Below are 25717 nucleotides of genomic sequence, written 5' to 3' on the forward strand. Positions count from 1 at the left end.
TTTTTTGTTTGTTTTTTGCTTTTTTAAGAGACGAGGTCTCACTGTGCTGCTCAGGCTGGTTTCGAACTCCTGGACTCAAGCCATTTCCCTGCATTGCCCTTAGCCTCCTAAAATGCTGAGATTATAGGCATGAGCCATTGCACCTGGCCAGAGGCTGGTAAATTATAGTGTTTTAACTAGTGGGATGGGGTGAGAGGCACAATGTATCTGGCTTTAAAATGGAGTTTTATCTTTTTTAATTTTCAAATAATACAGATTAACAGGCAGTTACAAACGATAATACAGAAAGGTCCCATATACCCTTTCAGTTTCTTCCAATGGTTAAACACCTTATATAACTATAATATGATATCAAAATAGTAAATTGACATAAAGTATATGTAAGTTCTGTGTTATTTTATGTGTAGATAAAATACAACTACAACAATGGAGATATAGAACTATTGGCAGACACAGAAAGAAAAATACTGCTTGATCTCACTTATATATGTGGAATCTAAAAAAAAAGTCAAGTATCTAGAAACAGAAGGTATTGAGAGGGGAAGGAAATGAGGAGAGAGTCAAAGGACACAAACTTGCAGTTATGAGTGATGAATAAGCCTAGAGATCTAATGTATGGCATGAGGACTCTAGTTAGTTACACTGTGTTCTATACTGAAAATTTGCTAAGAATAGATTTTGGGTGCCCTTACTACCCAAAAAAAAAAAAAAAGTAACTCTGGAAGGTGCTGGATAGGTTAATTAGCTTGAATATAGTAATTACTTCACTGTGTGTGTGTGTGTGTATATATATGCCACACACATAGATCTATATACACACACACCACAAGTTGTAGCTATATACATCATGATGTATATATAAACATCATATTGTATACCTCAAATATAATTTTTTTTTTTTTTTTTTTTTTGAGACGGAGTTTCACTCTTGTTACCCAGGCTAGAGTGCAATGGCGCGACCTCGGCTCACCGCAACCTCCGCCTCCTGGGTTCAGGCAATTCTCCTGCCTCAACCTCCTCAGTAGCTGGGATTACAGGCACGCGCCACCATGCCCAGCTAATGTTTTTGTATTTTTAGTAGAGACGGGGTTTCACCATGTTGACCAGGATGGTCTCGATCTCTTGACCTCGTGATCCACCCGCCTCGGCCTCCCAAAGTGCTGGGGTTACAGGCTTGAGCCACCGCGCCCGGCCTACCTTAAATATAATTTTTTTAAAGATACAGAACTCTTTCATCACCACAAAGATCTTCCTCATGCTATCAAAAAGTAATGAGTGATTTTAATTTGAGAATTAACTGGAAAATGGATGTTTTATTAGGGAACTGGTGATCTTTGTCTTGTATTATTTTAAAAAACAAAGAAATGGGGGGGTGGTTGCTTATAAATCTCTTGTATCACTAGCTAATTTGTTTGTTGAATCTTACTAACTTTTACAGAATACTGTTTCTTTTCTCTTATTAGGTTTGGGGAGTTATAATTGGACACAAAATAAATGTAAACCTATACATAATAATAGTAACAGCTAATAACTTAGAGAATGCCTCCTATATGCCAGACCCCGTTCTGTTAACTCATTGCATCTTCCCCTCAACCCGTGAAGCAGGCATTGTTATCCTCCCCATTTACGAGTGAGAGCACCTTGTATTTTAATAATTATTCTGTGGTAATGTAGTATTGGTACTTAAAAATATACTGTGTAAATGGAAAAATGGTATATTCTGCGTCATATTGTAATATGTGACACCAATAGAATGCTCTCTTTTTCAAATCCCATTAGAGATTCGGTTGTGGAAATTCTTTTTGAACAAGATAATGAAGAGAAATCAGTTGCCACTTTAATATTGGATTCCCTTATACAGGTATTTTATCTTGTCAAAAAATTCCCTTTATTATTACAGTCCTTTAAAGAAAAATTTTAAATGTTATTTTAGGCAACTAGCAATCCTCGTCATATGTTATTTTTAAGAATAAAGAAATCTGGGGGCTGGGTGTTTGTTTTTAAATACCTTGTGTCAGCAACTAATCTGTTTGTTGAATTTTATTAACTTTTACAGAATATGGTTCCCTTTTTTAACTTTTTAAACTTTTATTTTAAAATTTTATAGTTAATAAGTTTTACTTTGGCACTGAGAAATGGTATCTACAACATTCCAAACCCCATGATAATGAGTGCCATGGACATGTGCATTATTTTAAGAACAGGGACCAGATTTTTATTTTGTACCTAGTGTGGCTTGTAGTTTCTTCCAGTTCAGCGTTGTATAGTATTCAGTTTTAAATTCCACAGGACCTATGGTAATAATATGTTTCTTTTGTTTAATGACTATGTAATTATAGGACTTCACGTGAAATACCATTGCTTTGGAAGATACTGTTTACCTCTAGGGCTCCATTCATTGAAGGACCTTATCATTGTTAATTCTTAGAGAACTGATGTAGAAACCTAATTTTTCTAGAAGTGTTATCTTTCCACTTAACAACTGACACTGTGAATACGCCTTAGAAAAATGAAATTTCCACATACTTCCCTTACCCCAAAAAAAGAGAAGTTATTTCTTCTCATGGTCTTTGCCCAACTTAATCATTGCTACCCTGAAAATGAGAACACTTACATATTACTGCCGTATGCCTTATGGAATGTAAAATCCTATGCTATTAGAGTCTAAAATATCTTAAAATTTTTAAAGTTTTATGTATATATTTGGCAGTATTTTCATAGTGGTTATATTCGCTACATGAAAGAAACCTTGCTGTGGCCCTTTTTATGATACAAATGATCACCTATTTAATCTGTAGTACATACTTGTATGTTTTCTTAAGTTCAGCCAAGCATTATTCGTACAGTTCAGAATAAAGCCTTCTTTTTCTCTTTCTTTTTAATAACAGTGTCCGATAGACACCAGGAAGCAACTAGCAGAGAATTTGGTAGTCATAGGTGGCACTTCTATGTTGCCAGGATTTCTCCACAGATTGCTTGCAGAAATACGGTATTTGGTAGAAAAACCAAAATATAAAAAAGTACTTGGCACTAAGACATTTCGAATTCATACTCCACCTGCAAAAGCTAACTGTGTGGCCTGGTTGGGAGGTAAGAGTTTCACTTTTAAAATATAATGATTATACAGTAATTGGTCTCTGAATGACACTATTAATGGATATATTATAATCATTCCGGGTTCAGAATTGTCCATTTTATAAATAGAAATAACATTGACTTTTTCTTAAACTATATTAATTTTCAGAATTTTATATCTCTCGGCATTTGCACTGTGATATTAAGTAAGCTTCCTCATTTAAAGTCATCCCTCAGAATAGTGAAAGCTTTGAATTTATTCTAGTGATGCTACCATTTCTTAAAGCATTTATTTTAATGTCTTCCAAAGCTAGTCAGTCACGTAAGAAAATCGATCTCTTTGTTTTATAACTATACTTTGTGACTGAGTTCATTAAATGTTTTAAGTAATGATGGTTTTACTGAAATAAGAAAATAACCTAATAAGTACAGTTGACCCTTGAACAACATGGGTTTGAATTATGTGGGTCTACTCATATGCAGTTTTAGAAAATATGTTGAAAAATTTTTGGAGATTTGCAGCAATTTGAAAAAACTCACAGACAAACCACGTAACCTAGAAATATCAAAAAAAGAAAAAGATATGTCATGAATGTATAAAAATTATATATGTAGATACTGGTCCGTGTATGTGGTAATTGACTGTGTTATTGGTAAGACTTCTCAGTCAACATTAGACTATTAGTAGTTAAGTTTTGGGGGAGTCAAAAGTTATGCATGGATTTTCAACTGCTTGGGGGTCCACATCCCTAATCCCTGTATTGTTCAAGGGTCAGCTGTAACTATGAAGGGAAAAACAATCATGAATGTGTACATTTATATATGTTCTGATATGTGTTTTATGATGCAGTTAGAGCTAGTAGGTATCAGGATTGTACATTCAGAGAGACAAAGTGGTGTGACATTTTAAAATGAATGTTACATTATTTCTTGTAAAATTGGTCAAGACATAGTTTTGATCTAGGACAAACTGATTTAGTAACTGAATTATTTTTAAAAGACTGCCTTGTGGGGCTTAATAAAGTCTATATTGAATATAGAATGTTAGCACATTATAATAATGTTTAGTGAGTTTTGCAGTACCATTTTATTTATTGATATGTAACCTTAGTTGTGACAGAGAAAACTGAGAATCTTACTGATTGTATTCACTATTATCTGTGAAAGGCCATGTAAATTACTTTAACACAGAAGTTATGGCTTACCCTATTATTCAAAATATAAAATAAAGAATGGCTTCCTTGGAATTACTTTGAAGATTGTGGCTATGAATTGCCGAATTTTACCAGTGCACTCTTGTCATATAGTGAAGTAGATGTATATGTACATAAAGTTTTCTGGTAAAAGTTTTCATCTTAGCTATAAAAAATATTTTTGTCACACAGGGGCTATTTTTGGAGCATTACAAGATATACTTGGGAGCCGTTCTGTTTCAAAGGAATATTATAATCAGACGGGCCGTATACCTGATTGGTGTTCTCTCAATAACCCACCTTTGGAAATGATGTTTGATGTCGGGAAAACTCAACCACCTCTGATGAAGAGAGCGTTTTCCACTGAGAAATAGAAGTTTGATTAAAAATCAACCTTGCTTTATTTCAAATGCTTAATCAATTATAAGCAAATTGTACAAAGTATGTAGGATGTTTTGTTATAGAGGACTATAGTGGAAGTGAAAGCATTGCTGTGTTTACTGTTTGCATTAGTATTTAATTCTTTTGACTTTGTTTCCTTGTGTAGTGGTAAAATGGTAGCTGGTGCTTATTGAGATTTGTTGTATTTATATCAATAAAGTACAGTAAAGCAGATTTTGGAAGTTTGTTATGTAGCTTGTTTTTCAAAAAGAATATTATTTCTCCACAGTTCACATAACCTGTTCCAGTATCAATTGATTTTATTTCTAGCAGTTACTTCATTTAAAGCATAAATCGCTGGGCGCGGTGGCTCAAGCCTGTAATCCCAGCACTTTGGGAGGCCGAGGCGGGTGGATCACGAGGTCAAGAGATCAAGACCATCCTGGCCAACATGGTGAAACCCCGTCTCTACTAAAAATACAAAACATTAGCCGGGCATGGTGGCACGTGCCTGTAATCCCAGCTACTCAGGAGGTTGAGGCAGGAGAATTGCCTGAACCCAGGAGGTGAAGGTTGCGGTGAGCCGAGATCGCGCCATTGCCCTCCAGCCTGGGTAACAAGAGCGAAACTCCATCTCAAAAAAAAAAAAAAAAAAGCATAAATCATGTTAACCATTACCTGCTATTTCAAATACTAACATGGGTCCATTAAAAAATCATTTTTTTTTTGAGATTGAGTTTCGCTCCTGTGGCCCAGACTGGAGTGCAATGGCACGATCTTGGCCCATCGCAACCTCCACCTCCCGTGTTCAAGCGATTCCCCTGCCTCAGCCTCCCGAGTAGCTGGGATTACAGGCATGCGCCACCACGCGTGGCTTTTTGTATTTGTAGTAGAGACGGGGTTTCTCCATGTTGGTCAGGCTGGTCTCAAACTCCCGACCTCAGGTGATCCGCCCTCCTCAGCCTCCCAAAGTGCTGGGAATACATGCATGAGCCACTGTGCCCAGCCCTTAAAAAGTTCTTTATTTTGGTACATGGGTGTCCATGTTATAATAATGTTTTTCCAGAAATATACTTGATCTTTGGACGGAGAATGTTTGGTAATACAGTCAGGCATTTGTTAAGCAAAGTGTGGAAATGTTCACTTTTTAACTTTACAGTTCCTTTTATGAGCAATTCTACATTTCTAAGAGAAAAGATACTTCATTTTTATATAAAGCATTTTATAATTGCTTTGTAAAAATGCATTCATAATGCCATTAATCTTTGCTTTTGTGCTTTATATCTTCTCAGGGCAAAGATTCTTTGAAATATGTACTCGGTCATTTAACTTTTATTTATTCATTTGTTTTTAATGAACTACCTCATATTCAAATTTTGATGATTTCATTCTTTGTGGATACTTGTGTCCTCTAGTCCTACCACTCTTCCACAGCACTCTTTCCCTAAGCACAGCATCCATAACTGGGGCACTTCTAACTTTTACCTTGTAATTGCTTCAACAGGGGTTTTATCTTCCTTTCTGGAATATAAGCTCCATTAGAACAAAGCTTTTCTATTTCTTAACTTTGAAACCTCCCAGTAGGAGTGCCAGGAATAGGTATGCTATTAATTGCCAGTTGGATGGAGTTACTATTTTATTAACATTATCTCTTTTTTCAGTAAACATAATTTTAAAATTCTCTACTTTGCATTTATATTGACCTCACCTTTTGTTAAGTTTAGATTATTTATGAGAAGTTTTCATCATTGAATAATATCAAAAACAGGATCTGTGACTAAACTAGAGATTTAAAACTAGCTCTAAAGTAGCAGACAACTAGTAGCTGAGGTTAAAGAATGTAACCCTCTGTTATGGGTTGAATTGTGTCCCTCCAAAAGATATATTGAAGTCCTAACCCCTGTATCTTGTGAACATGACCTTATTTGGAAATAGAGTTGCAGATATAGTCAAATTAAGATGTAATCATTAGTGTGGGGCCCAGATCCAGTATGACTGGTGTCTTTGTAAGAAGAGGAAGCCCGTTGTGGTGGCTCATGCCTGTCATCCCAGCACTTTGGGAGGCCGAGGCGAGTGGATCACTTGAGGTCAGGAGTTTGAGAACAGCCTGACCAACATGGTGAAGCCTCCTGTCTACTGAAAGTACAAAAATTAGCCAGGTATGATCGTGCATGCCTGTAATCCTACTTGGGAGGCTGAGGCAGGAGAATTGCTTGAACTGGGGAGGTGGAGGCTGCAGTGAGCCGAGATCATGCCACATCACTCCAGCCTGGGTGACAAAGCAAGACCCTGTCTCAAAAAAAAAAAACCCTAAGGAAAGGCATGACTAACATATTCCAGGTTTGACAAGGAGGTCAATTTGGCTCATGTAGAATGCTCAAGGAGAAGAAAAGCAATAGTAGATGGGGGAGTGGTGGGCGTTATCTTATAAGGATACATCTTACTGAATGAAACGGTACCCTTAGATGGTTCTGAATGGAATAATGACAAGATCTGGCTTGTTTAAATTAGATTATTCTGGATGTTGTGTTAGGAATAGAGTTTAGAGAGACAAACTGAAGCAGGAAAGTCAGTTAAGAAACCATTGCTGTAATCCCAGTGAGATGATGGTTTAAACCAGGGTGCTATCAGTAAAGATCAGAAGCCTGATTGGATATATGGAGGGCAGACCTACAGGATTTTCTGATAGATATGGCGTGGATGTTTCAATTACCTATTGCTTTGTAAAAAACTTCTAAAAGTTAATGGCTTAAAACAATAGGAATTCTATTTGCTTATGGTTTTGTGGGTCAGGAATTCAGGCAAGACTCAGGTGAGCAGTTATGTTCCATGTCATATGAGCTGGAGATAGTCACCTGGCTGTATGTAATTGGTGTGCTGGGATGGAAGGTCTAGGACAGCCTTGTTTACAAGTCTCAGTGTCAGTGCTCTTCACATGGCTTCTCTGTCTTCCACATGCCTCTCTCCATGTGGCTGGCTTAGGCTTCCTCAGCATGGCAGTCTCAGGGTACTGACTTTTTACTTGGCAGCTTGCCAAGCCCCAATGTGTGCGTTCTCGAACACACTGCAGCATGCTTTCTGTTGTCCTGTTAGCCAAAGCTAGTCACATGACCAAGCTCACAGTGAATATGGGAGGGGAATATTGAAGGACACTTTCACAGTGGGGTTGGAGAGATAGGAATCAATAATGTTTCCAATATTTTTTATCCATGCCACTAGAAGGATGGTGTTACTGTTAATAGGGGGAAAAAAAGGAAAACTATAGGAGAAACAAATTTTCAGGCAAAAATCAATAGTTTTTGTACATGTTAAGTATGAGATGCCAGGTGTGGTGGCTCATGCCTGTAATCCCCGCACTTTGGGACGTCAAGGCAGATAGAGCACAAGGTCAGGAGATCAAGACTATCCTGGCCAACATGATGAAACCCTGTCTCTACTAAAAAAACAAAAATTAGCCAGGCTTGGTGGCTCATGCTTGTAGTCCCAGCTACTTAGGAGGCTGAGGCAGGAGAATTGCTTGAACCCGGGAGGCAGAGGCTGCAGTGAGCCGAGATTGCAGCACTGCACTCCAGCCTGGGTGACAGAGTGAGAGTCTGTCTCAAAAAAAAAAAGTATGAGATATCTACTACACATCCAAATGAATATAGACATTTGACATTTAAGAGAGAGAGATCTGGGCTCACTTAAAAGTTGTGAATCACCAGCAAGTATCTGGTATTTAAAACTGAGAGATCACCAAGTGCATGAGTGTGGACAGAGAAGAGGACCAAGGACTCACCCATCCCTTGAGTACTCCCAAATGAAGAGACAGGAGAGAAAGGAAGTAGCTGGTGAGATGGGGAAGAAAATGAGAGCATTTGTGTCCAACATGGAGTGATCAAATTTGTAATAAATTTCTGATAGTTCAAGTTAATTAGGCTTTGCAGTTAATTAGATTTAGTAATGTGGAGATTAATTATGACCTTTTCATGTACAGTTCAGTAGACTAGTGAGGTGTGCCAGGAGGGGCAGGAAGTCCTGAATAGGGTGGGTTGAGAAGAGCAAGAAGTGCCTGACATCTGGGAACTAACCTACAACAGGTAAGCCTCAATGCTATTACAGATTGATATGACGCTTTCAGCAAACTGCTTTTCTTCTGTTTTTCACATAACATACACTTCAGACAAGTTGGTCACTGTCCAACTCAAAACAGCAAATATCCCTCTTGCTGAATGAGTGACTGTTAACTTTATCAATTTCACCTTTATTCCTCCTTTAGTCTGCCATCCTTATAGATACAATTTCAGATCCTAGAATTGCCCTGATTTTCTGAGAGCACCCAATTCAGAACAAGCCCCTGCTGCTTGCTTAGACCCTCCACCAAATTACGCAACAAAAGCCGAGATCCTATACTCACCATCTTACTGGATCACCCCGGCTTCTGCCTTGTTGCCATGAGTAATAAACTAATTGTATTTGACAACAGGTGTGGGGGTTTTCTGGTTTGTTTTTGTTTTTGTTTTTGGTCTGTGGCTGAAGGGCATCATCAGGGTTAAGAGACGGGAGGAGGGAAAACTTGAGCTTAGTCCAAAAGGGGATGGGCTTTTGCTCCAAAGGGGAACAGAAATAGAATGGCAGCTTGTGAGGAAACTAGGTCGAAGTTTTTAAGATAAATAACGCATGTTTGTGTGTTGAACAAAAAAAATCAAGAAGAGAGAAAAACTGATTTTTAGTTGAGAGCTGGGGGATGACACGTGGAGGGTACAGGATCCAGGGCTTTAGGAAGGGTTGGCTTCAGGTAGGAAGGACTATGGACTGTTCGCCTCGGTGGTTTGGTGGGTGAAACCCTGGAATGTGTCTGGCTGTGGTGGTCTCAGTGGGCGAGGATGTTCTCCTGATTACTTCACAGTTCTCAGTGCAAAGGGGAGAAGGCGGAAACCTTTCCTCCTTCACATACCCAATTGCCCATCGTAATTTCCACATCTCAGTTCTTTTTGTGCGTCTGTTTTGTGCGTCTTCCAAGAGCCTTTACTGGAATCTTAACTTACTAGTATCAATCCCCAAGAATGGAAAAAAACTTGATGTATGCACTGGTGGTATAAATCTCACTACAGAAAGAACTATTTTTCACTATATGTTTCTTCAGGGATAGACCCCATATTAAGAGGAAGAAAAAGAAGAGAGAGGAGAGAGAGAGAGCGCGCGCGAGCGGGGAAGAAATTGGAAAAATTGTTTCTTTCTCTTCGGAGTCCTCGGATGCCTCCAAATGTTTTTACATCCGGTTTCTTAAATTTTAGAAAAGCAGCCAAAAGTGGGGCTTATAAGTTTATTAACATAACAATTAAAACTACCCTCTACCAGCAACATAGTAACAGAAAAAACTAGTCTTCAGCAGTGGGCATTTTGTTTCCTCTGTGTTTTAAGGAGAACACGGGGAGGGGACGTTTGATTTCAATTGCACGAGCACAATTTGCAAGTTTTATTTACTAAAGGAATACTTTTTACTGGGGAATCTGGTTAATTATGAAAGTGTTTAAATTAATTCGGCTTAAGAACTCTCTGTAGTTTAAGGTTTTAGAGAAGCCGTGAAAGTGTCAGAAGAAAAAAGGAAAAAAAAAAAAAAAAAAAAAACACAGACTACGCCCAACGTGGGGCTCGAACCCACGACCCTGGGATTAAGAGTCCCATGCTCTACCGACTGAGCTAGCCGGGCGCTCGGTACAAATGTTTGCAATTCTACCTCTTAAGGAGTATTTAACTACACGCCTTCATTTTGCGTAGTTAGGTCTGCAAAAAAACTTTGTAACTTACTGTTAAATCGGCACTGCAGAATTATTTTTAAGAGCGGTCTAAGTATTTAATTGTACTTATATTTAAGAATGTTTGTGTATGTATCCAAAGATCATTGAAAGCTTATGCGAGTCATCATTACAGAGTCATTGAATCTTTTTAACGAAGTGTTTAAAAATATTTACCAACCAATGTTTTATTTACACAAACACATATTAAGGCCATCCAACTTCCATCAAACGGCATACCGGATTTCTACATGTTTGGACTCCGCATTTAAAAACACAAAGTCCAATCTCAGATGTTAGTTTCCCTGAACAACCGCGGGGCTTAGCTATTTTCTTTAGTATGGTATGATGAAGGAGAGCTAAATTCAGAAAAGGTGGTTTAGAGTCAATTAAAATAAGGTCTCTTTCAAGAACTGACAACGAGAGGTATGCCCCTTGAAGGGTGTTATTAGTCTCAAATGACAGAAGCTGGGAAGAAAGAATTACAGTCTCTGAATCTAATGGCAAAGAATGTGAATTCTAAGAAGCACAGGGTCAGAAACCTGATTTTAATCAAATTGAGACAGGAGTTACTGGAATAATGTCATATGGAAATACATATATTCTGAAATGATGGTGAATCTTTCCAGATAAGAAATTCTGCAAATTTTTCTGAGAGTGGAGAGGGGTGTGTGGTATTTATACTACTGTTCAAAGTGCAAGTAAAAGACCAGTTTGTAATCCCAAAAATAAACAATTCTTAGGATACTAACCCCAAAGCACAGTATTTGGAAGCTAGATACATTGGGCATCACATTTTCTGAGGTATTAAATTTAAAAATAATACGATATGTCATAAAATAGTATACATTTAGAGTCCTCAAAGTGCATACGTGTTAAGTATTTAAAATTTTAAAGCTTAAAATATTACAATTATTTAATTTTTTTTCTCACAACTGCAAACTGGTTTGTGATTACTTTATAACTTTGCCGACTGTACCTGGGAAGATGAATTTGATTGTATTGTTTTTTCACATTCCATATATTCATTAAATACCACATGTAAAGCACTGTATTAGGTATTCTAATGAAAAGATAAAACAGGCTGATGTTTTCATAAAGCTTATCGCCCTATAAAAATATGTGTAAATTACGTACTGATTTCATACATATGACTTCCAAAGTAAGCTGGAGTAACTTGTTCAATTTCATACCAATACCATTTAAGTCTTATTGTGAATCAGACAAATAATCAGGAACCTGAGACCACAATGCATTCTTCTGCTCTTTTTTTTTTTTTTTTTTTTTTTTTGAGACGAAGTTTTGCTTTTGTTGCCCAAGCTAGAGTAACAATTACGTGATTTCCGCGCACCGCAACCTCCGCCTCCCGGGTTCTAGCGATTCTCGTGCCTCAGGCTCCTGAGTAGCTGAGATTACAGGCATGAGTTACCTCGCCAGGTTAATTTTGTATTTTTTGTAGAGACGGAGTTTAACACCATGTTGGTCTAGTCTGGTCTCAAAATCCTCACCACAGGTGATCCACCCGCCTCGGCTTCCCAAAGTGTTGGGATTACAGGCGTGAGCCACAGCGACCGGCCGATTTAAGACATTCTTCTAAAACACAGGATAAAGCAATATTCTAGCCCCAAATTAGGCAGCTCATCACACAATGAGTTCAGAAAGAGCCCCCAAATTCTTAATTATTAATAAATATTGAGTGCACTGGGCACTAAAAGTGTTTACACACACAAGTAGTGATGTTAACTAAAAGTTTAACTGGATACCTAAACAAGTTTGGAGTACTTATAATTTACCTCCAAGGCCAACTGCAACTATAACCGTTGGCTTTCTTCAACATTTTCTTGGATGATCCTGGTCTAAATCCGAATTCCCCATAAAAGAATTCCAACTAGAGGCCAGATGCGATGCCTCAGGCGTGTAATCCTAGCCAAGGAAGGCCAAGGAGGCGGATCACCAGAGTTCGGGAGTGAGAGACAAGCCTGGCCAACATGGTGAAACCGGGTCTCTACTAAAAGTACAAAATTAGCCGGGCGTGGTGGCGCGTGCCTGTAATTCCAGCTACACCTGCGGCTGAGGCAGAAGAATCGCTTGAATCCCGAGGGGTCGGAGGTTGCAGTGAGCAGAGATCATGCCACTGCACTCAAAAGAATTGCAACTGGAATATTTTAACAAGAGTTAGGCAAATTAAGTGGCTAGTCTTCCAGGTAAACTCAAGTCCTTTTATCTATCCACAAAATAAAAACTAAACATCAATTATAATGCTTCATTAGCAGGAAGAAGCAATTGAAATTCCTTTTTCCCCCTTACTTTCTATATCCAATTCTGCAAGCCCTTTATCTTAGCCCATTTTCTGCTGTTATGACAGAATACCATAAACTAGGTAATTCATAAACAAGAAAAGTTTATTTGGCTCATGGTCTGAGAGGCTGGAAAGTTCAAGCGCATGGCACTGACATCTGGCAAGGGCCTTGCAGTGTGTTATTCCATGACAGGATCAGAAGAGCAAGTGAATATGTGAGATAGAGCTGAAATCCAGTGACATACATCATTGTATTAGGAACCCGCTCCTAAGATAACTAACCGACTCTGATGTCATTCATCCATAGAGCCCACATGACCTAATCACCTCTTAAAGGCCTCACATCATAATATCATTATATTGGCAATGAAATTTCAACACGTGTTTTGAAAGGGACACTCCAACCAGAGCACTCTACACATCTGAAATCCATCAAACATTTCAACCTCCACTGCCACCACTTTGGTCCAAATCACTCTCCAGTACTGCTAGCACACGAAAGTGCACTAACTTTCCAACTAGCGTCCCTTCTTGTCCTTCCCTTAGCTATCATTCTTCACACAGAAACAATAGCTCATTTAATGATTTAAATGAAATCATATAATTCTCCTGAAAACTCACAGTAGAAAACCAACAATAAATGTGAAAGGAATGATGTAATTGGAAAATCATCATTTGGCAACCACTGTAATAATAATAAATTCAAGTAAGTATCATTAGAATTAGGGGGTGTAAGTTTGAGGAGTAAACAGAATGTTTACATATTTTCAAAGTATTTCCTCACAAGATACTAATTACAAAGGGGAAAATGGAAACATTATGATGGAGAAATCTTCAGCAAGTGATCAAAGTTAACATTATCGGCAGTAAAACGAACTGATCGGCCGGTGGCTCACTCCTGTAATCCCAGCACTTTGGGAGGCCAAAGCTGGCAGATCACGAGGTCAGAAGATGGAGACCATGCTGGCCAACATGAAGAAACCCCCGTCTCTACTAAAAATACAAAAATTAGCTGGGCATGGTGGCCCGAGCCAGTAGTCCCGGCTACTCCAGAAGCTGAGGCAGGAGAATCGCTTGAACCCGGGAGATGGAGGTTGCAGTGAGCCAAGATCGTGCCACTGCACTACAGCCTGGCGACAAAGCAAGACTCCGTCTCAAAAACAAAAAACAGCAACAGCCAAAACAAACTGATATCATGTCCCTCCTAATATAATGCTCTGATACGAATGAATACAAGGTTACTTCTGTAGTATTCCTTCCATAAATGCATCACTTGAAACTAATAACAACAAAAAAATCAGACAAACCTAAATTAAGGAATATTCTACAAAATAAATGGTTCGTAATCTTAAAAAATGTTCATTGCATGAAAACTGAAGAAATACTAAGCAACTATCTTCAAGACTAAAGCAGACTGGAAACCTGACAACTGAATGCAAGGTGTGAGCTTGGATTTTCCTTTGCTATGAAGGACATTATTGAGTCAGTTGTCAAAAAAATGCATAAGTTGATAGATCATAGTATTGCTAATTTTCTGATTTTCACAAGAATACTGTGGCTATGTAAAATAAATACACACTGATGAATTAATATTTAGGAGTAAAAAAATGCTGATGGCCTATTTACAAATGTATTAAAATCCAAACCACAGCTAGGTGCGGTGGTTCACGCCTGTTATCCCAGCACTTTAGGAAGCCCAGGAGGGCAGATCACGAGGTTAGGAGTTCGAGACCATCGTGGCTTACACGGTGAAACCCTCGTCGCTACTAACAATACAAAAAATTAGCCAGGTGTGGTGGCGGGCTCTTGTAGTCCCAGCTACTCGGGAGGCTGAGGCAGGAGAATCGCTTGAACCTGGGAGGCGGAGGTTGCAGTGAGCCAAGATAGCGAAACTGTATTCCTGCCTGGCAACAGAGAGAGACTCTGTCAAAAAAAAAAAAAAAAAAAAACTAAACCACTTCAAGATTTGGTCACATGTGCACTTGTTATCTTCCTGTCACTCTTCCCCACTTAATCATTATGAGAGGTCACTTTGACATGACAGTTCCTAGCGCAAGCCAAGTTTATTGTTCCCTAAACCACTCAGTCTTTGCCCATTTTAGTTTAAATATCACCCTCTCAGAAAGCCACTTCCTGAGCACACTGCCTAAAGTTACTGCCTCGATTGTCTATTAAAGCACTCTTCCTTCTTACTACTTATTTTGCGTATTTATTGTTACCTATTCCCTGCCACTGAATGCAAATTCCATGAGAAACGGGGGTATGTTCTGTTCATGGCTTTTTCTTGAACACGTGGAATATATTAGCGCTCAATAAATATCTTTAATCAGACATATCTTTAATTCTACTAAAAGGCGTTATACTCATAGAAACAGCACTAATACTTCCGTAAAATTCCGAGCTGAATTCAAAGATGATACGCTTGAAGTGAAACTTCCCAAGAGCCTGAGCATAAAAAGGTGAAGTGGATGACATCAAGACACTGGGTCTGGGCCGGGAAGCCGAGGAGGTCAGGTGACTTGGCCCCTACTGCTTTTCTACTCTTTGTGAGAGTATACGAACATCTCTCCCTTTTGCTTAAAGAAAGAATAAAGTGACGAGGAAGAATAACATAAAAGATAAATAATAATTCCTAGGAAAGGAACACTGTAGCTTCTGAAATACCACGACGCCAGGCAGCTCAAAGTACGGGGACTGACGCAGGAGCCTTCGCCTTCAGTTAACTCCTCCACCATTGCTTCTGCACTTGCGCGCCTCCCACCTCTCGCGTCCCGCCTCTTTCCCACAATACTCCTCGTCCTGGGGGACGCAGCCGCGGAAAGAGCCATAGAGAAAAAGGCTATTGGTTGGTGGTGCAGCCAATGAGCTGGCCTGTTACTAGCCTGTGGGGTCCTGTGGTGTAGGGGAAGCGCTTTAGGCCTGGAAGCCCTGCGCGTCCGGTCGGGTTTAGCACGATGAGCTCCATCGGCACTGGGGTGAGTTTGCTGTCTCTTCTGTGTGATAGTCTAACCTAAGGTTTGGGTTTGAAGGGAAGTCCATCAGACCACATGGGGTGCCTGGACTCGGGGTGCTCTGGGGCCGCCTTCGGCTGGATGGGCCACTTGCAGCTGTTTGGAGACCGGTCATCTTTATCCCCTCTGTGCTAGGCCCGCGTCTCAGGTGACTGTGACTCCTGAAGCTTTTTAGCTCAGGTGTAGCCGGCTTGACGTCCCCGCAGTGAGGTTTGGAGCAGCTTTGGATTGCTGAGTCACTTTCTTCAGCCGCTTAGGGAAACCGAAAGTGGAAACTCGTGAGGCTTGAAATAGTGCATTCTCTTGAGAGAGCCACCGAGGCAGTGCGGCTTGGGATTCCACGGTCTGGAGACCGTGCTTTCTGTGGACTGCGTTTGCAGTTCCCAGGGTGCTGCTGATTCACGGGCCCTCTCTGTCTTTCTTTTAAGTGTACTGATCATCGACCGCTCAGCCTAAGAGTCACTGGAAACCCTGTCGGAACAGAATTAAAATGATCTGGAAAGCTAAAATCTCATGAATCCTTCAGTATTTCCTTTGTCCTTGTTTTTCCTACAAAAATTACCTAATAGCGCTTTTAGGCGTTTATTCCGTAAATGTTTAAATGGTCACATAGAAACTTAACCGCTTCAGACTTTTGATAGACTGTTGAGGATTTTGCAGTGAGACCTGTTAACTTGTTTGGCTTTCCTTTGTTAAACGTATAGCCTATGTGCAGTCAGTTTACGCCTTTTATGTATTTCTCTACATAAAAAAATACAGTTTCTAAAAGATTTATTGGTCATTTGCACTAGAGTTATTGAATAATGAGTTTCTCAGTTCATCAATTTCTACTTCTTAACAAGATTCTCATGCTCAGCCTTAAATTCAAGTACTGGTGTCTAAATTTGATAATAGGCAACTTAATGTCTGGAGTGGTTAAATCCATTCGGTTATGAATGCTAAGTTCTGCCATACTTTTCTTGGATAAGTGCCCAATAATCTTGTAGCTAATTGACTTTGCAACTATATTAATAATACTTTCAATTAGTAGTATTTCATTCTACAAACTTTTTTTTTTTTTTTTTTTGAGACAGAGTCTCACTCTGTTGCCAGGCTGGAGTGCAGTGGTGCAATCTCGGTTCACTGCAACCTCCACCTCCCTGGTTCAAGCGCTTCTCCTGCCTCAGCTTCCCAGGTAGCTGGGACTACAGGCGTGCGCCACCATGCCCAGCTAATTTTTGTATTTTTAGTAGAGACTGGGTTTCACCATGTTGGCCAGGATGGTCTCGATTTCTTGTCCTTGTGATCTGCCCGTCTCGGCTTCCTAAAGTGCTGGGATTGCAGGCGTGAACCACCGTGCCCAGCACTTCTACAAACCTTTTAAAAAATACTTGATAATGTAACCATGTGGGATAATTTATTAACAATGGTAGAGTTAATGATCTGGGTTTCAGAGATCAGGAAACAGACTCAGAAAGTGCCACTGTTGAAGGCTTATGTTCTGTCTTCACTTCTTCCAAGAACTCCAGATATGAATATTTGTTTATCTGCTTGATATATCTGTCCACTTGATTGTTTAATAGTCATTTCATACTGAATGTCAAAGAGCTCTGGGTTTTCTCCTCACCTTGCCATTTTGAATCTACTACAGTCTTGAGCTCAGTGAATGGTCATAAGAAAAAAAAATCTGTGATTCATCTTTAATTCCTTTTTTTAACTGTACTCCCGGAGCCAACCCTTTAGCAAGTTTATTTTATTTATTATTATTATTATTATTTGAAACAGAGTCTCGCTCTGTCGCCAGGCTAGAGTGTAGTGGCATGATCTTGACCTACTGCAACCTCCACACCCTGGTTCAAACAGTTCTCCTGCCTCAGCCTCCCGAATAGCTGCGATTACAGGTGCGTGCCACCATGCCTGGCTAATTTTTGTATTTTTAGCAGAGACAGGGTTTCACCACGTACGCAAGGATGGTCTCGATCTCTTGACCTTGTGAGCCACCTGCCTTGGCCTCGCAAAGTGCTGGGATTACAGGTGTGAACCACCGCGCCTGACTTAGCAAGTTCATTTTTGTTTATTTAATTTTTTTACTATACCCTCAAAAGGTATTCCTTTCCACCTCTTCTCTTATCTAAGCTACTACCACTGTCTTTGGAACACCTTATCTTTACTTCTGTTGTTCTCTCTACAGTTCATTTTCCACATAAAACCAGAATGAGGTTTTGAAAAATGTAGATCATACCACCCCACTGCTTAAATTCCTCATTGCATTTAGAATAAAATACAAAGTCCTTATTCCATCCTAGAAGACCCATCATAATTTGGCCCTCAACTACCTCACTAACACAGTCTGCTCTTTTTTTCTGCTTCTTACAGTGCTCGGGACACATTGAGCTTACTTCTGTTCCTTGACTGTGCTAGCCTTATTTCAACCCTAAGATCTTTGTGCCAAATGCCAAGAAGGCTTTTCCATCATATCTTAAATGGCTAGCTCCTTGTCATTTAGGTTTGACTCATCCTAAATATAACTGCCCCAGAAGGCCTTCCCTGATGATGTAGTCAGTAGTAGTTTCTTCTATCGCTTTACTCTTTTATTTTCATCTTAGTGCCTTTTCTGATTTGCTGCTGTATCTCTCGCACCTGGATTCATGTCTGATTTGAAATTGAAGGACTTGGTGAATGAGTGTTCATCTTTGTATTCCATATAGTGACCAACATAATAGATGCTCACTAAGTGTTTGATGAATGTTGAACGATTTGAAGTCTTTTAGTTTGTTAATGGCAGAGTTATGATTACAAATTTAAATGTTCTAACTCCAGTGCTGGTTCTAAATATTAATCTTTTTCAAAAATGTGTTTTGGTTTTGTGTGTGTGTGTGTTTCTTGAGATGGAGTTTTGCTCTTGTCGCCCAGGCTGGAGTGCAATGGCGTGATCTCAGCTCACCGCAACCTCCGCCTCCTGGGTTCAGGCGATTCTCCTGCCTCAGCCTCCAGAGTAGCTGGGATTACAGGCATGTACCACCATGCCCAGCTAATTTTGTATTTTTAGTAGAGATGGGGTTTCTCCATGTTGGTCAGACTGGTCTTGAAATCCTGACCTCAGGTGATCCACCTGCCTCGGCCTCCCAAGGTGCTGGGATTACAGGCGTGAACCACCACACCCAGCCTCAAAAATGAGTTTTGTGGGCTGTGTGAAAACTGTTCTGACTTCCCCTGGGACTTGTATCCATTACACTTTAATAGCTGAAATATAAGGTATATATAGCTTTATCTTAGCTACTGTTGCTGCTCTGATAGGTTTCCTTTCCTCTCTTGAAAGCAAGGTCTTTGTTGAGATACCACATGTTCCTGATGTTTAGCCCATTTTGAGGGGAAGAAATTGTATGGTCATTACTACCAAAGATAGAAGCTTACTCTTGCCCTTTTCTCCTTAGTATGACCTGTCAGCCTCTACATTCTCTCCTGACGGAAGAGTTTTTCAAGTTGAATATGCTATGAAGGCTGTGGAAAATAGTAGGTAAGAAACATTGTTTTAACCAGGTATTAAATGTCTCCTTTTATATATTTTTGGTGATGAGACTTTGTTATGTTACTTGGGTACAAATTAGTATAGGTCCCCAAATCTCAATTTATTCATTTCCAGATCTCTTTCTAGGCCAGATGTTTTCTATGAGCCCCAGTCCTATATTTCCTGTTGATTCCAGGATTATCTACTTAAATTATCCATGTCTCAGAGTCTATAAAATCACATTGATTATCATCTTTTTGTTTTCCATTTTCAAATTCTTGATTTGTATCATAGGTTTCCTTGGTCATTAGGTTTGTGACCTTATTATTTTTTCTCATATACCTTGTGTTTTAAATGCCCAATGCAATTAGTCACATGTTCAATTCAGCAAAGATTTTTTTCTATCTCTGTGTCTCTCTTTTTTTGAGACTTGAGTCTCAGTCTGTCATCTAGGCTAGAGTGCAGTGGCATGATCTTGGCTCACTGCAACCTCTGCCTCCTGGGTTCAAGTAATTCTCTTGCCCCAGCCTCCCCAGTAGCTGGGATTACGGGCATGCACCATCATACCCAGCTAATTTTTGCATTTTTAGTAGAGACAGGGTTTCACCATGTTGGCCAGGCTGGTCTCAAACTCCTGTCCTCAAGTGATCCGGTTGCCTTGGCCTCCCAAAAAGCTGGGATTACAAGTGTGAGCCACTGTGGCTAGCCTAAATATGATTTTTAAAGTCACATTTATGCAAAGATGAGGAAATAGTTTAAAAAAATTGAAGCCTTAAAAATGAATGTGGGTTTTGTTTTTTTTTTTTTGAGACAGAGTTTCCTTCTTGTTGCCCAGGCTGCAGTGCAATGGTGCAATCTCAGCTCACTGCAGACTCTGCCTCCCCGGCTCAAGCGAATCTCCTGCCTTAGACTTCTGAGTAGCTGGAATTATAGGCATGTACCACCATGCCTGGCTAATTTTGTATTTTTAGTAGAGACGGGGTTTCTCCATGTTGGTCAGGTTGGTCTCGAACTTACAACCTCAGATGATCCACCTGCCTCAGCCTCCCAAAGTATACTTATATATTAATATATTTTTAGTCAAATGATGTGCTAGATTCTGGAGGGAGGGTCACATGATATTTATATGGATTTAATGTATTTATTACACTTTAGTGTGTTTTCTCTTTCTGGTTTTCAAATGTTTTAAGGTATTTGGCATGCCTTAAATGTTACCTGTTTTGTTTTTTTGTCAAATTTAAGTTGATGAAGTTTCTTTTCAGGTAAAAAACTGATTTTCTTCTCCTTGTTTCAGTACAGCTATTGGAATCAGATGTAAAGATGGTGTTGTCTTTGGGGTAGAAAAATTAGTCCTTTCTAAACTTTATGAAGAAGGTTCCAACAAACGACTTTTTAATGTTGATCGGCACGTTGGAATGGTAAGGTTGTGTTTTAAAATGTTCCTTTTTGTCTTGTCCAATTTCTTTTGAAGTAACTGACTGGAATAGACCACTCTGCAGTCATAAAAGTAATCAGGGTGAGTTACTGCATTTGTCTAGTTCACTGTCCAGTAGAAAGGCAGCATTCTCACACCCTTATTGGTGATAGGGGAAAAACCAAGTTTCTGAAAGAAGAGCAGGAGAGGGAGAAGGGTGAAGGGGAGTATGTGTAGAAATGAGATCTTGACAGCACAGATCACTAATGAAGGTATATACTTGAGAGGCAAAGAATCTTTAGCTTTTTGTGTATCTTGTGGGGATCACTGTCACAGTAAAGATGCCATCAGATATACCTTTATATAAGGTGAAACATCAGGAAAGGATGTTTAATGAAAAGTGTACACATCCATAATAGTTTCATAAGGCATCACTGAAATTACATTATTCATGCAGTTGGTATCTAAGTTGTGAGTGACTAAATTGCAAGCCAGGCCATAAATACACTACTGGTATATACCAAAGTTACCCTACATAGATGGCAGACTTGGCTTAATAAGAACCACTGAAAAAAAGGAACCACAGAAAAAAAGGAATGAAATGATTCTAACTCTGCCATGTGAAAAGAAAGGAAGAAAAGAGATTATGTTAGGTTCTATGCTGGGAGCTGTTTACATAAATTACCTTGTTTAATCTTGACAACCCAGTGAAGGTTTTATTAATATCATTTTTTTTTTTTTTTACTGTTTTTTTGTTTGAAACAGAGCCTCGCACTGTTGCCCAGGGTGAAGTGCAGTGGTGCTATCTCACCTCACTGCAACCTTGCCTTCTGTTGTCCCAGCAACTTGGGAACAACTGTTGTCCCAGCAATCAAGTAATTCTCTTGTTTCAGCCTCCCAAGTTGCTGGGACTGCAGGTGACTGCCAGCATGCCCAGCTAATTTTTATAATTTTAGTAGAGATGGGGTTTCACCATGTTGGCGAGGCTGGTCTTGAACTCTTGACCTCAAGTAATTCCGTCCACCTCAGCCTTCCAGAGTGTTGGGATTACAGATGTGAACCATCATACCCAGCCTGATGCCATTTTCACAGGTGAAAAAATAGATGCACAGCTAGTAAAGAAAAGCTGGGATTCAAACTTTGGTCTGCATGTTATTCCAGAGTGCTTTCTAAGTGAAAAGACACCTTATATGACCCACATCGTTCAGCTGATAGCTTTCGTATGTCTAAATGAGATGTAACGTTACAAACACAAAAGGTGCCAGTAGAGTATAACCAGCAAACCATGAAGCTATGCTTTTTTCTTTCAAAGATTACTTTATCTCAACAGTATTTTTCTCCTTAATAGATTTATTTATTTTGCTGCAAATGACAGGATTTTATTTTTTTGAGACAGAGTCTCGCTCGGTCATCCAGGAAGGAGTGCAATGGTGCTATCTCAGCTCACTGCAACCTCTGCCTCCCGGGTTCAAGCAATTCTCCTGCCATAGCTTCTCAAGTAGCTGGGATTACAGGCATATACCACCACACCCAGCTAATTGTTGTATTTTTAGTAGAGATGGGGTTTCACCATGTTAGTCAGGCTGGTCTCAAACTCTTAAGTGATCCACCCACCTTGGCCTCCCAAACTGTTGGGATTACAGGTGTGAGCCACCGTGCCCAGCCTAGGATTTTATTCTTTTTAAAGGATGAATAGTATTCCATTGTGTATATATACATTTTCTTTTTTCTTGTACAGAATTTTTTCGTCACCCAGGTACTAAGCCTAGGACCCAGCAGTTATTTTTTCTGATCTTCTTCCTCCTCCCACCCTCCACCCTCAAGTAGGCCCCAGTGTCTGTTGTTCCTATCTTTGTATCCATGAATTCTCATCATTTAGCTTCCACTTACAAGAAAGAACATGTAGTTTTTGGTGTTCTGTTTTTTTGTTAGTTTGCTAAGGGTAATGCTGAACAGATTATTGCCAGTGAAACCGATATGTTTTGATGAGACTTGCTAGATTGTAACCTACCTAGTAGGAGGTGATCTTGTATTCTTTTATTTAATAGAAAAAGTTTAAGTATATTTTGAAAGAAATTATGCATATATATACATACACACATAGGTCTTGCTCTGTTGCTCAGGCATGAGTGCAGTGGCATGATCATAGCTCATTACAGCCTTGCACTCCTGGCCGAAAGTGATTCTCCTGCCTCTCAGCCTCCCAAGTAGCTGTGATTACAAAAGTGTGCCACCACACAGGCTTTTTTTTTTTTTTTTAAGAGATAATATCTTGCTGTGTTTCTCAGGCTGGTCTTGAACTCCTGGGCTCAAACAGTCCTCTCACCTCAGCCTCCTGAGTTGCTGAGATTACAGGTATGAGCCAATGTCCCTGGCCAACATCAGACATTGAAGAAGGTTGGAGAAAATTAAGGCTTAATATCGTCCCTCCCTCCACAGTTGTCATCTTCAAGTGATTTGAGAATTATGTCACTTTACAGTAAGCTTTCTCTAAAGCAATAGAAGATTCTTTAAATGGTGTAACTTACTGGCATGGGTTACCTTGGGGAAGTTATTCTAAACACCCATTTCTGCCCGGTGCTGTGGCTCACACCTGTAATCCCAGCTCTTAGGGAGGCAGAGGTGGGAGGATAGCTTGAGCCCTGGAGTTCGAGACCTGCCTGGGTGATATAGCAAGACCCCATTCTCAACAAAAAGGAAAAAAAAAAGACAAATAATAATAATAAGCTAAACACCCATTTTTTTGTCTGCAAAAGAAGGGAGATAATAGTCCACATACAGTTGTTGTGAGGTTAAAAATTATTATGTAAAATGCTTAACATAATGAGTGTTCAGTATCTCTTAGTAATTATTATTACTGTTACTTGGTCGCATAGGAAAAAAGGCTATTAAGATTTTGATACCACTTTTAAATTCTGCAGCTGTCCTAAGCTAGAGGTTTATGGTACCTTAAGCATTAGTATTTTTTTTCATGGCTTCCCTAGGCCAAAAATATCTAATGGTTTCATTTATTACATATTTAAGTCCAAAGAACTTAGTATTTACATCCTGAAAACTTAGTAGCTTTTTTTTTTTTTTAAAACACATAGTAAAAAATATTTAAAAATTAAAACATTTCATTTTAAGCAACCAAAATTTCTAATATGTACAACCTCCCAACTTTGGATGTGGCTGTTGTCATTCCTGTTCCACACTGATTTTTGCACAGTTCTTTTTCACAGTCACCACTTACAGCCTAACTTCTCAAAGATGTGATGGCATTGAAGGGAATGTAGTAAAATGATCTAATGTTGAAACTGAACTACTTGGACAGTTTTCTCCAAACTTAAAATATGCCATACTAACGTGATTTCACCGCACTACCTGAGGGCCTCTCTGCACATCCATAGTAACTGCAGTTCTAAGCCACAAATCTTGAAAGATTAATGGCTTATCATTGTAGTTTATTCAGCCAATAGGCTGAAAAAGATTCGTGACTGTGTCTTTTAGAACAAAACATTTACAGGTTGAGTATCCGTTATCTAAAATGCTTGGGACCAGCAATTTATCAGATATTTTTGTACTTTGTAATATCTGCATTATATATTCCTTATTTGAGCATCCTAAATCTGAAAATTAAAAATCCAAAAAGCTCGACTGAGCATCTCCTTTGAGTATCATGTTGACACTCAAAAAGTTTCAAATTCTGGAGCATTTTTCAGATTTTCAGATTAGATGTCCTCAACCTTTAATAACTTGAGAGAAAAGATCAAATTTGGGTTGGGCATGTTGGCTCATGCCTGTAATCCCAGCATTTTGGGAAGCCAAGGTGGGCAGATCACCTAAGGTCAGGAGTTCGAGACCAGCCTGGCCAACATGCTGAAACCAAACCCAGTCTCTACTAAAAATACAAAAATTAGCCAATCCCACCTACTGGGGAGGCTGATGCAGGAGAATTACTTGAACCTGGGAGGCAGAGGTTGTGGTGAGCCCAGATGGTGACACTGCACTCCAGCCTGGGTGACAGAGTGAAACTCAGAAAAAAAAAAAAAAAGATGAAATCTGACCAAGACCCGTGGTTTTTATTCTTTATAATGACGTGGTAAATCGGGAGAAGAGGATTTATGATAGAAGTAGTCCTGAATATGAGCACTGAACAAAACAATGAAGTTATACTTACCAAATTTCTAAATTGTAATTTCATACTGAGGCATCAAAATGCTTTGTAGAGACCTTTAAGCCAAAAAAGTTTATTTTGAATGGTAATACCTGTTAAAAAAAATATTTAATAAGTCTGTAATAATTGCAGACTTTGATTTGTGATAGGAGTGTGATCCTCTAGTAAATTGGTGCTTTTTTTTTTTTCAGGCAGTAGCAGGTTTGTTGGCAGATGCTCGTTCTTTAGCAGACATAGCCAGAGAAGAAGCTTCCAACTTTAGATCTAACTTTGGCTACAACATTCCACTAAAAGTAAGTTGATGACATATTGAAGAACCTTTTGGACAGTAATAGAAGTTTATTAATAAGCTCTTCTGTTTCCCTCCGTAGCATCTTGCAGACAGAGTGGCCATGTATGTGCATGCATATACACTCTACAGTGCTGTTAGACCTTTTGGCTGCAGGTATGAAATTTTGTGAATTCAAAAGTCAGATGTGTACTATAGATATTTATGTTCCCCAGCGTCTTAGCCTTTTACATACTTAAAAATAGGAATTCTTGCTGAGAAGTATTAGGGCAATGATTAAATAAAACAGTGCACGTAGAAATTGTTTGAGGCTGGGTGCCATGGCTCATGCCTGTAATCCCAGTACTTTGGGAGGTTGAGGTGGGAGGATCCTTTGAGTCCAGGAGTTTGACACCAGCGTTGGCAATGCAGTGAGACCCATCTCTACAGAATATTTAAAATTTTAGCCAGCTGCAATATCGCATGTCTGTAGTCACAGTACTTAGGAGCTGTTTGGGAGGATCATTTGAGCCCAGGAGTTCAAGGCTGGAGTCAGCTGTGGTCATACCACAGTCCTCCAGCCTGGGTAATAGAGACTCTGCCTCTAAAAAATAAACAAAACAACCCAAAGCGTTTTTTTTTTTTTTTTTTTTTTT

The 25717-nt window shown here is 39.3% G+C and overlaps 2 protein-coding genes and 1 non-coding gene across 6 annotated transcripts in view; 2 read left to right on the plus strand and 1 right to left on the minus strand.

Moving 5' to 3' along the window:
- The window catches only part of ACTR10 (actin related protein 10), a 31501-nt gene extending 26613 nt beyond the window's left edge, over positions 1-4888 (plus strand). For both annotated transcript variants that reach the window (XM_032251187.1, XM_032251188.1), the window contains exons 11-13: positions 1780-1861; positions 2889-3090; positions 4461-4888. In XM_032251187.1, coding sequence (XP_032107078.1) covers positions 1780-1861; positions 2889-3090; positions 4461-4642 — 466 coding nt within the window. In that variant the 3' untranslated portion in view covers positions 4643-4888. The remainder of the gene's footprint in view (positions 1-1779; positions 1862-2888; positions 3091-4460) is intronic.
- A 5380-nt stretch (positions 4889-10268) lies between these two features.
- TRNAK-CUU lies at positions 10269-10341 on the minus strand. Its single transcript has one exon. It is a non-coding gene; the product is annotated as a tRNA-Lys (tRNA).
- Positions 10342-15583: 5242 nt separating this feature from the next.
- PSMA3 (proteasome 20S subunit alpha 3) overlaps positions 15584-25717 on the plus strand; it is a 26190-nt gene continuing 16056 nt past the window's right edge. For 2 of the 3 annotated variants that reach the window (XM_032251190.1, XM_032251191.1), the window contains exons 1-5: positions 15584-15700; positions 19150-19232; positions 20518-20641; positions 24985-25086; positions 25165-25238. In XM_032251190.1, coding sequence (XP_032107081.1) covers positions 15680-15700; positions 19150-19232; positions 20518-20641; positions 24985-25086; positions 25165-25238 — 404 coding nt within the window. In that variant the 5' untranslated portion in view covers positions 15584-15679. The remainder of the gene's footprint in view (positions 15701-19149; positions 19233-20517; positions 20642-24984; positions 25087-25164; positions 25239-25717) is intronic. The other variant, XM_032251189.1, reaches the window with a different exon arrangement.

This window comes from Sapajus apella, unplaced genomic scaffold, assembly GCF_009761245.1.
Source record: "Sapajus apella isolate SASKATOON/1434 unplaced genomic scaffold, GSC_monkey_1.0 scaffold74, whole genome shotgun sequence".
Classification (NCBI taxonomy): Eukaryota; Metazoa; Chordata; class Mammalia; order Primates; family Cebidae; genus Sapajus; species Sapajus apella.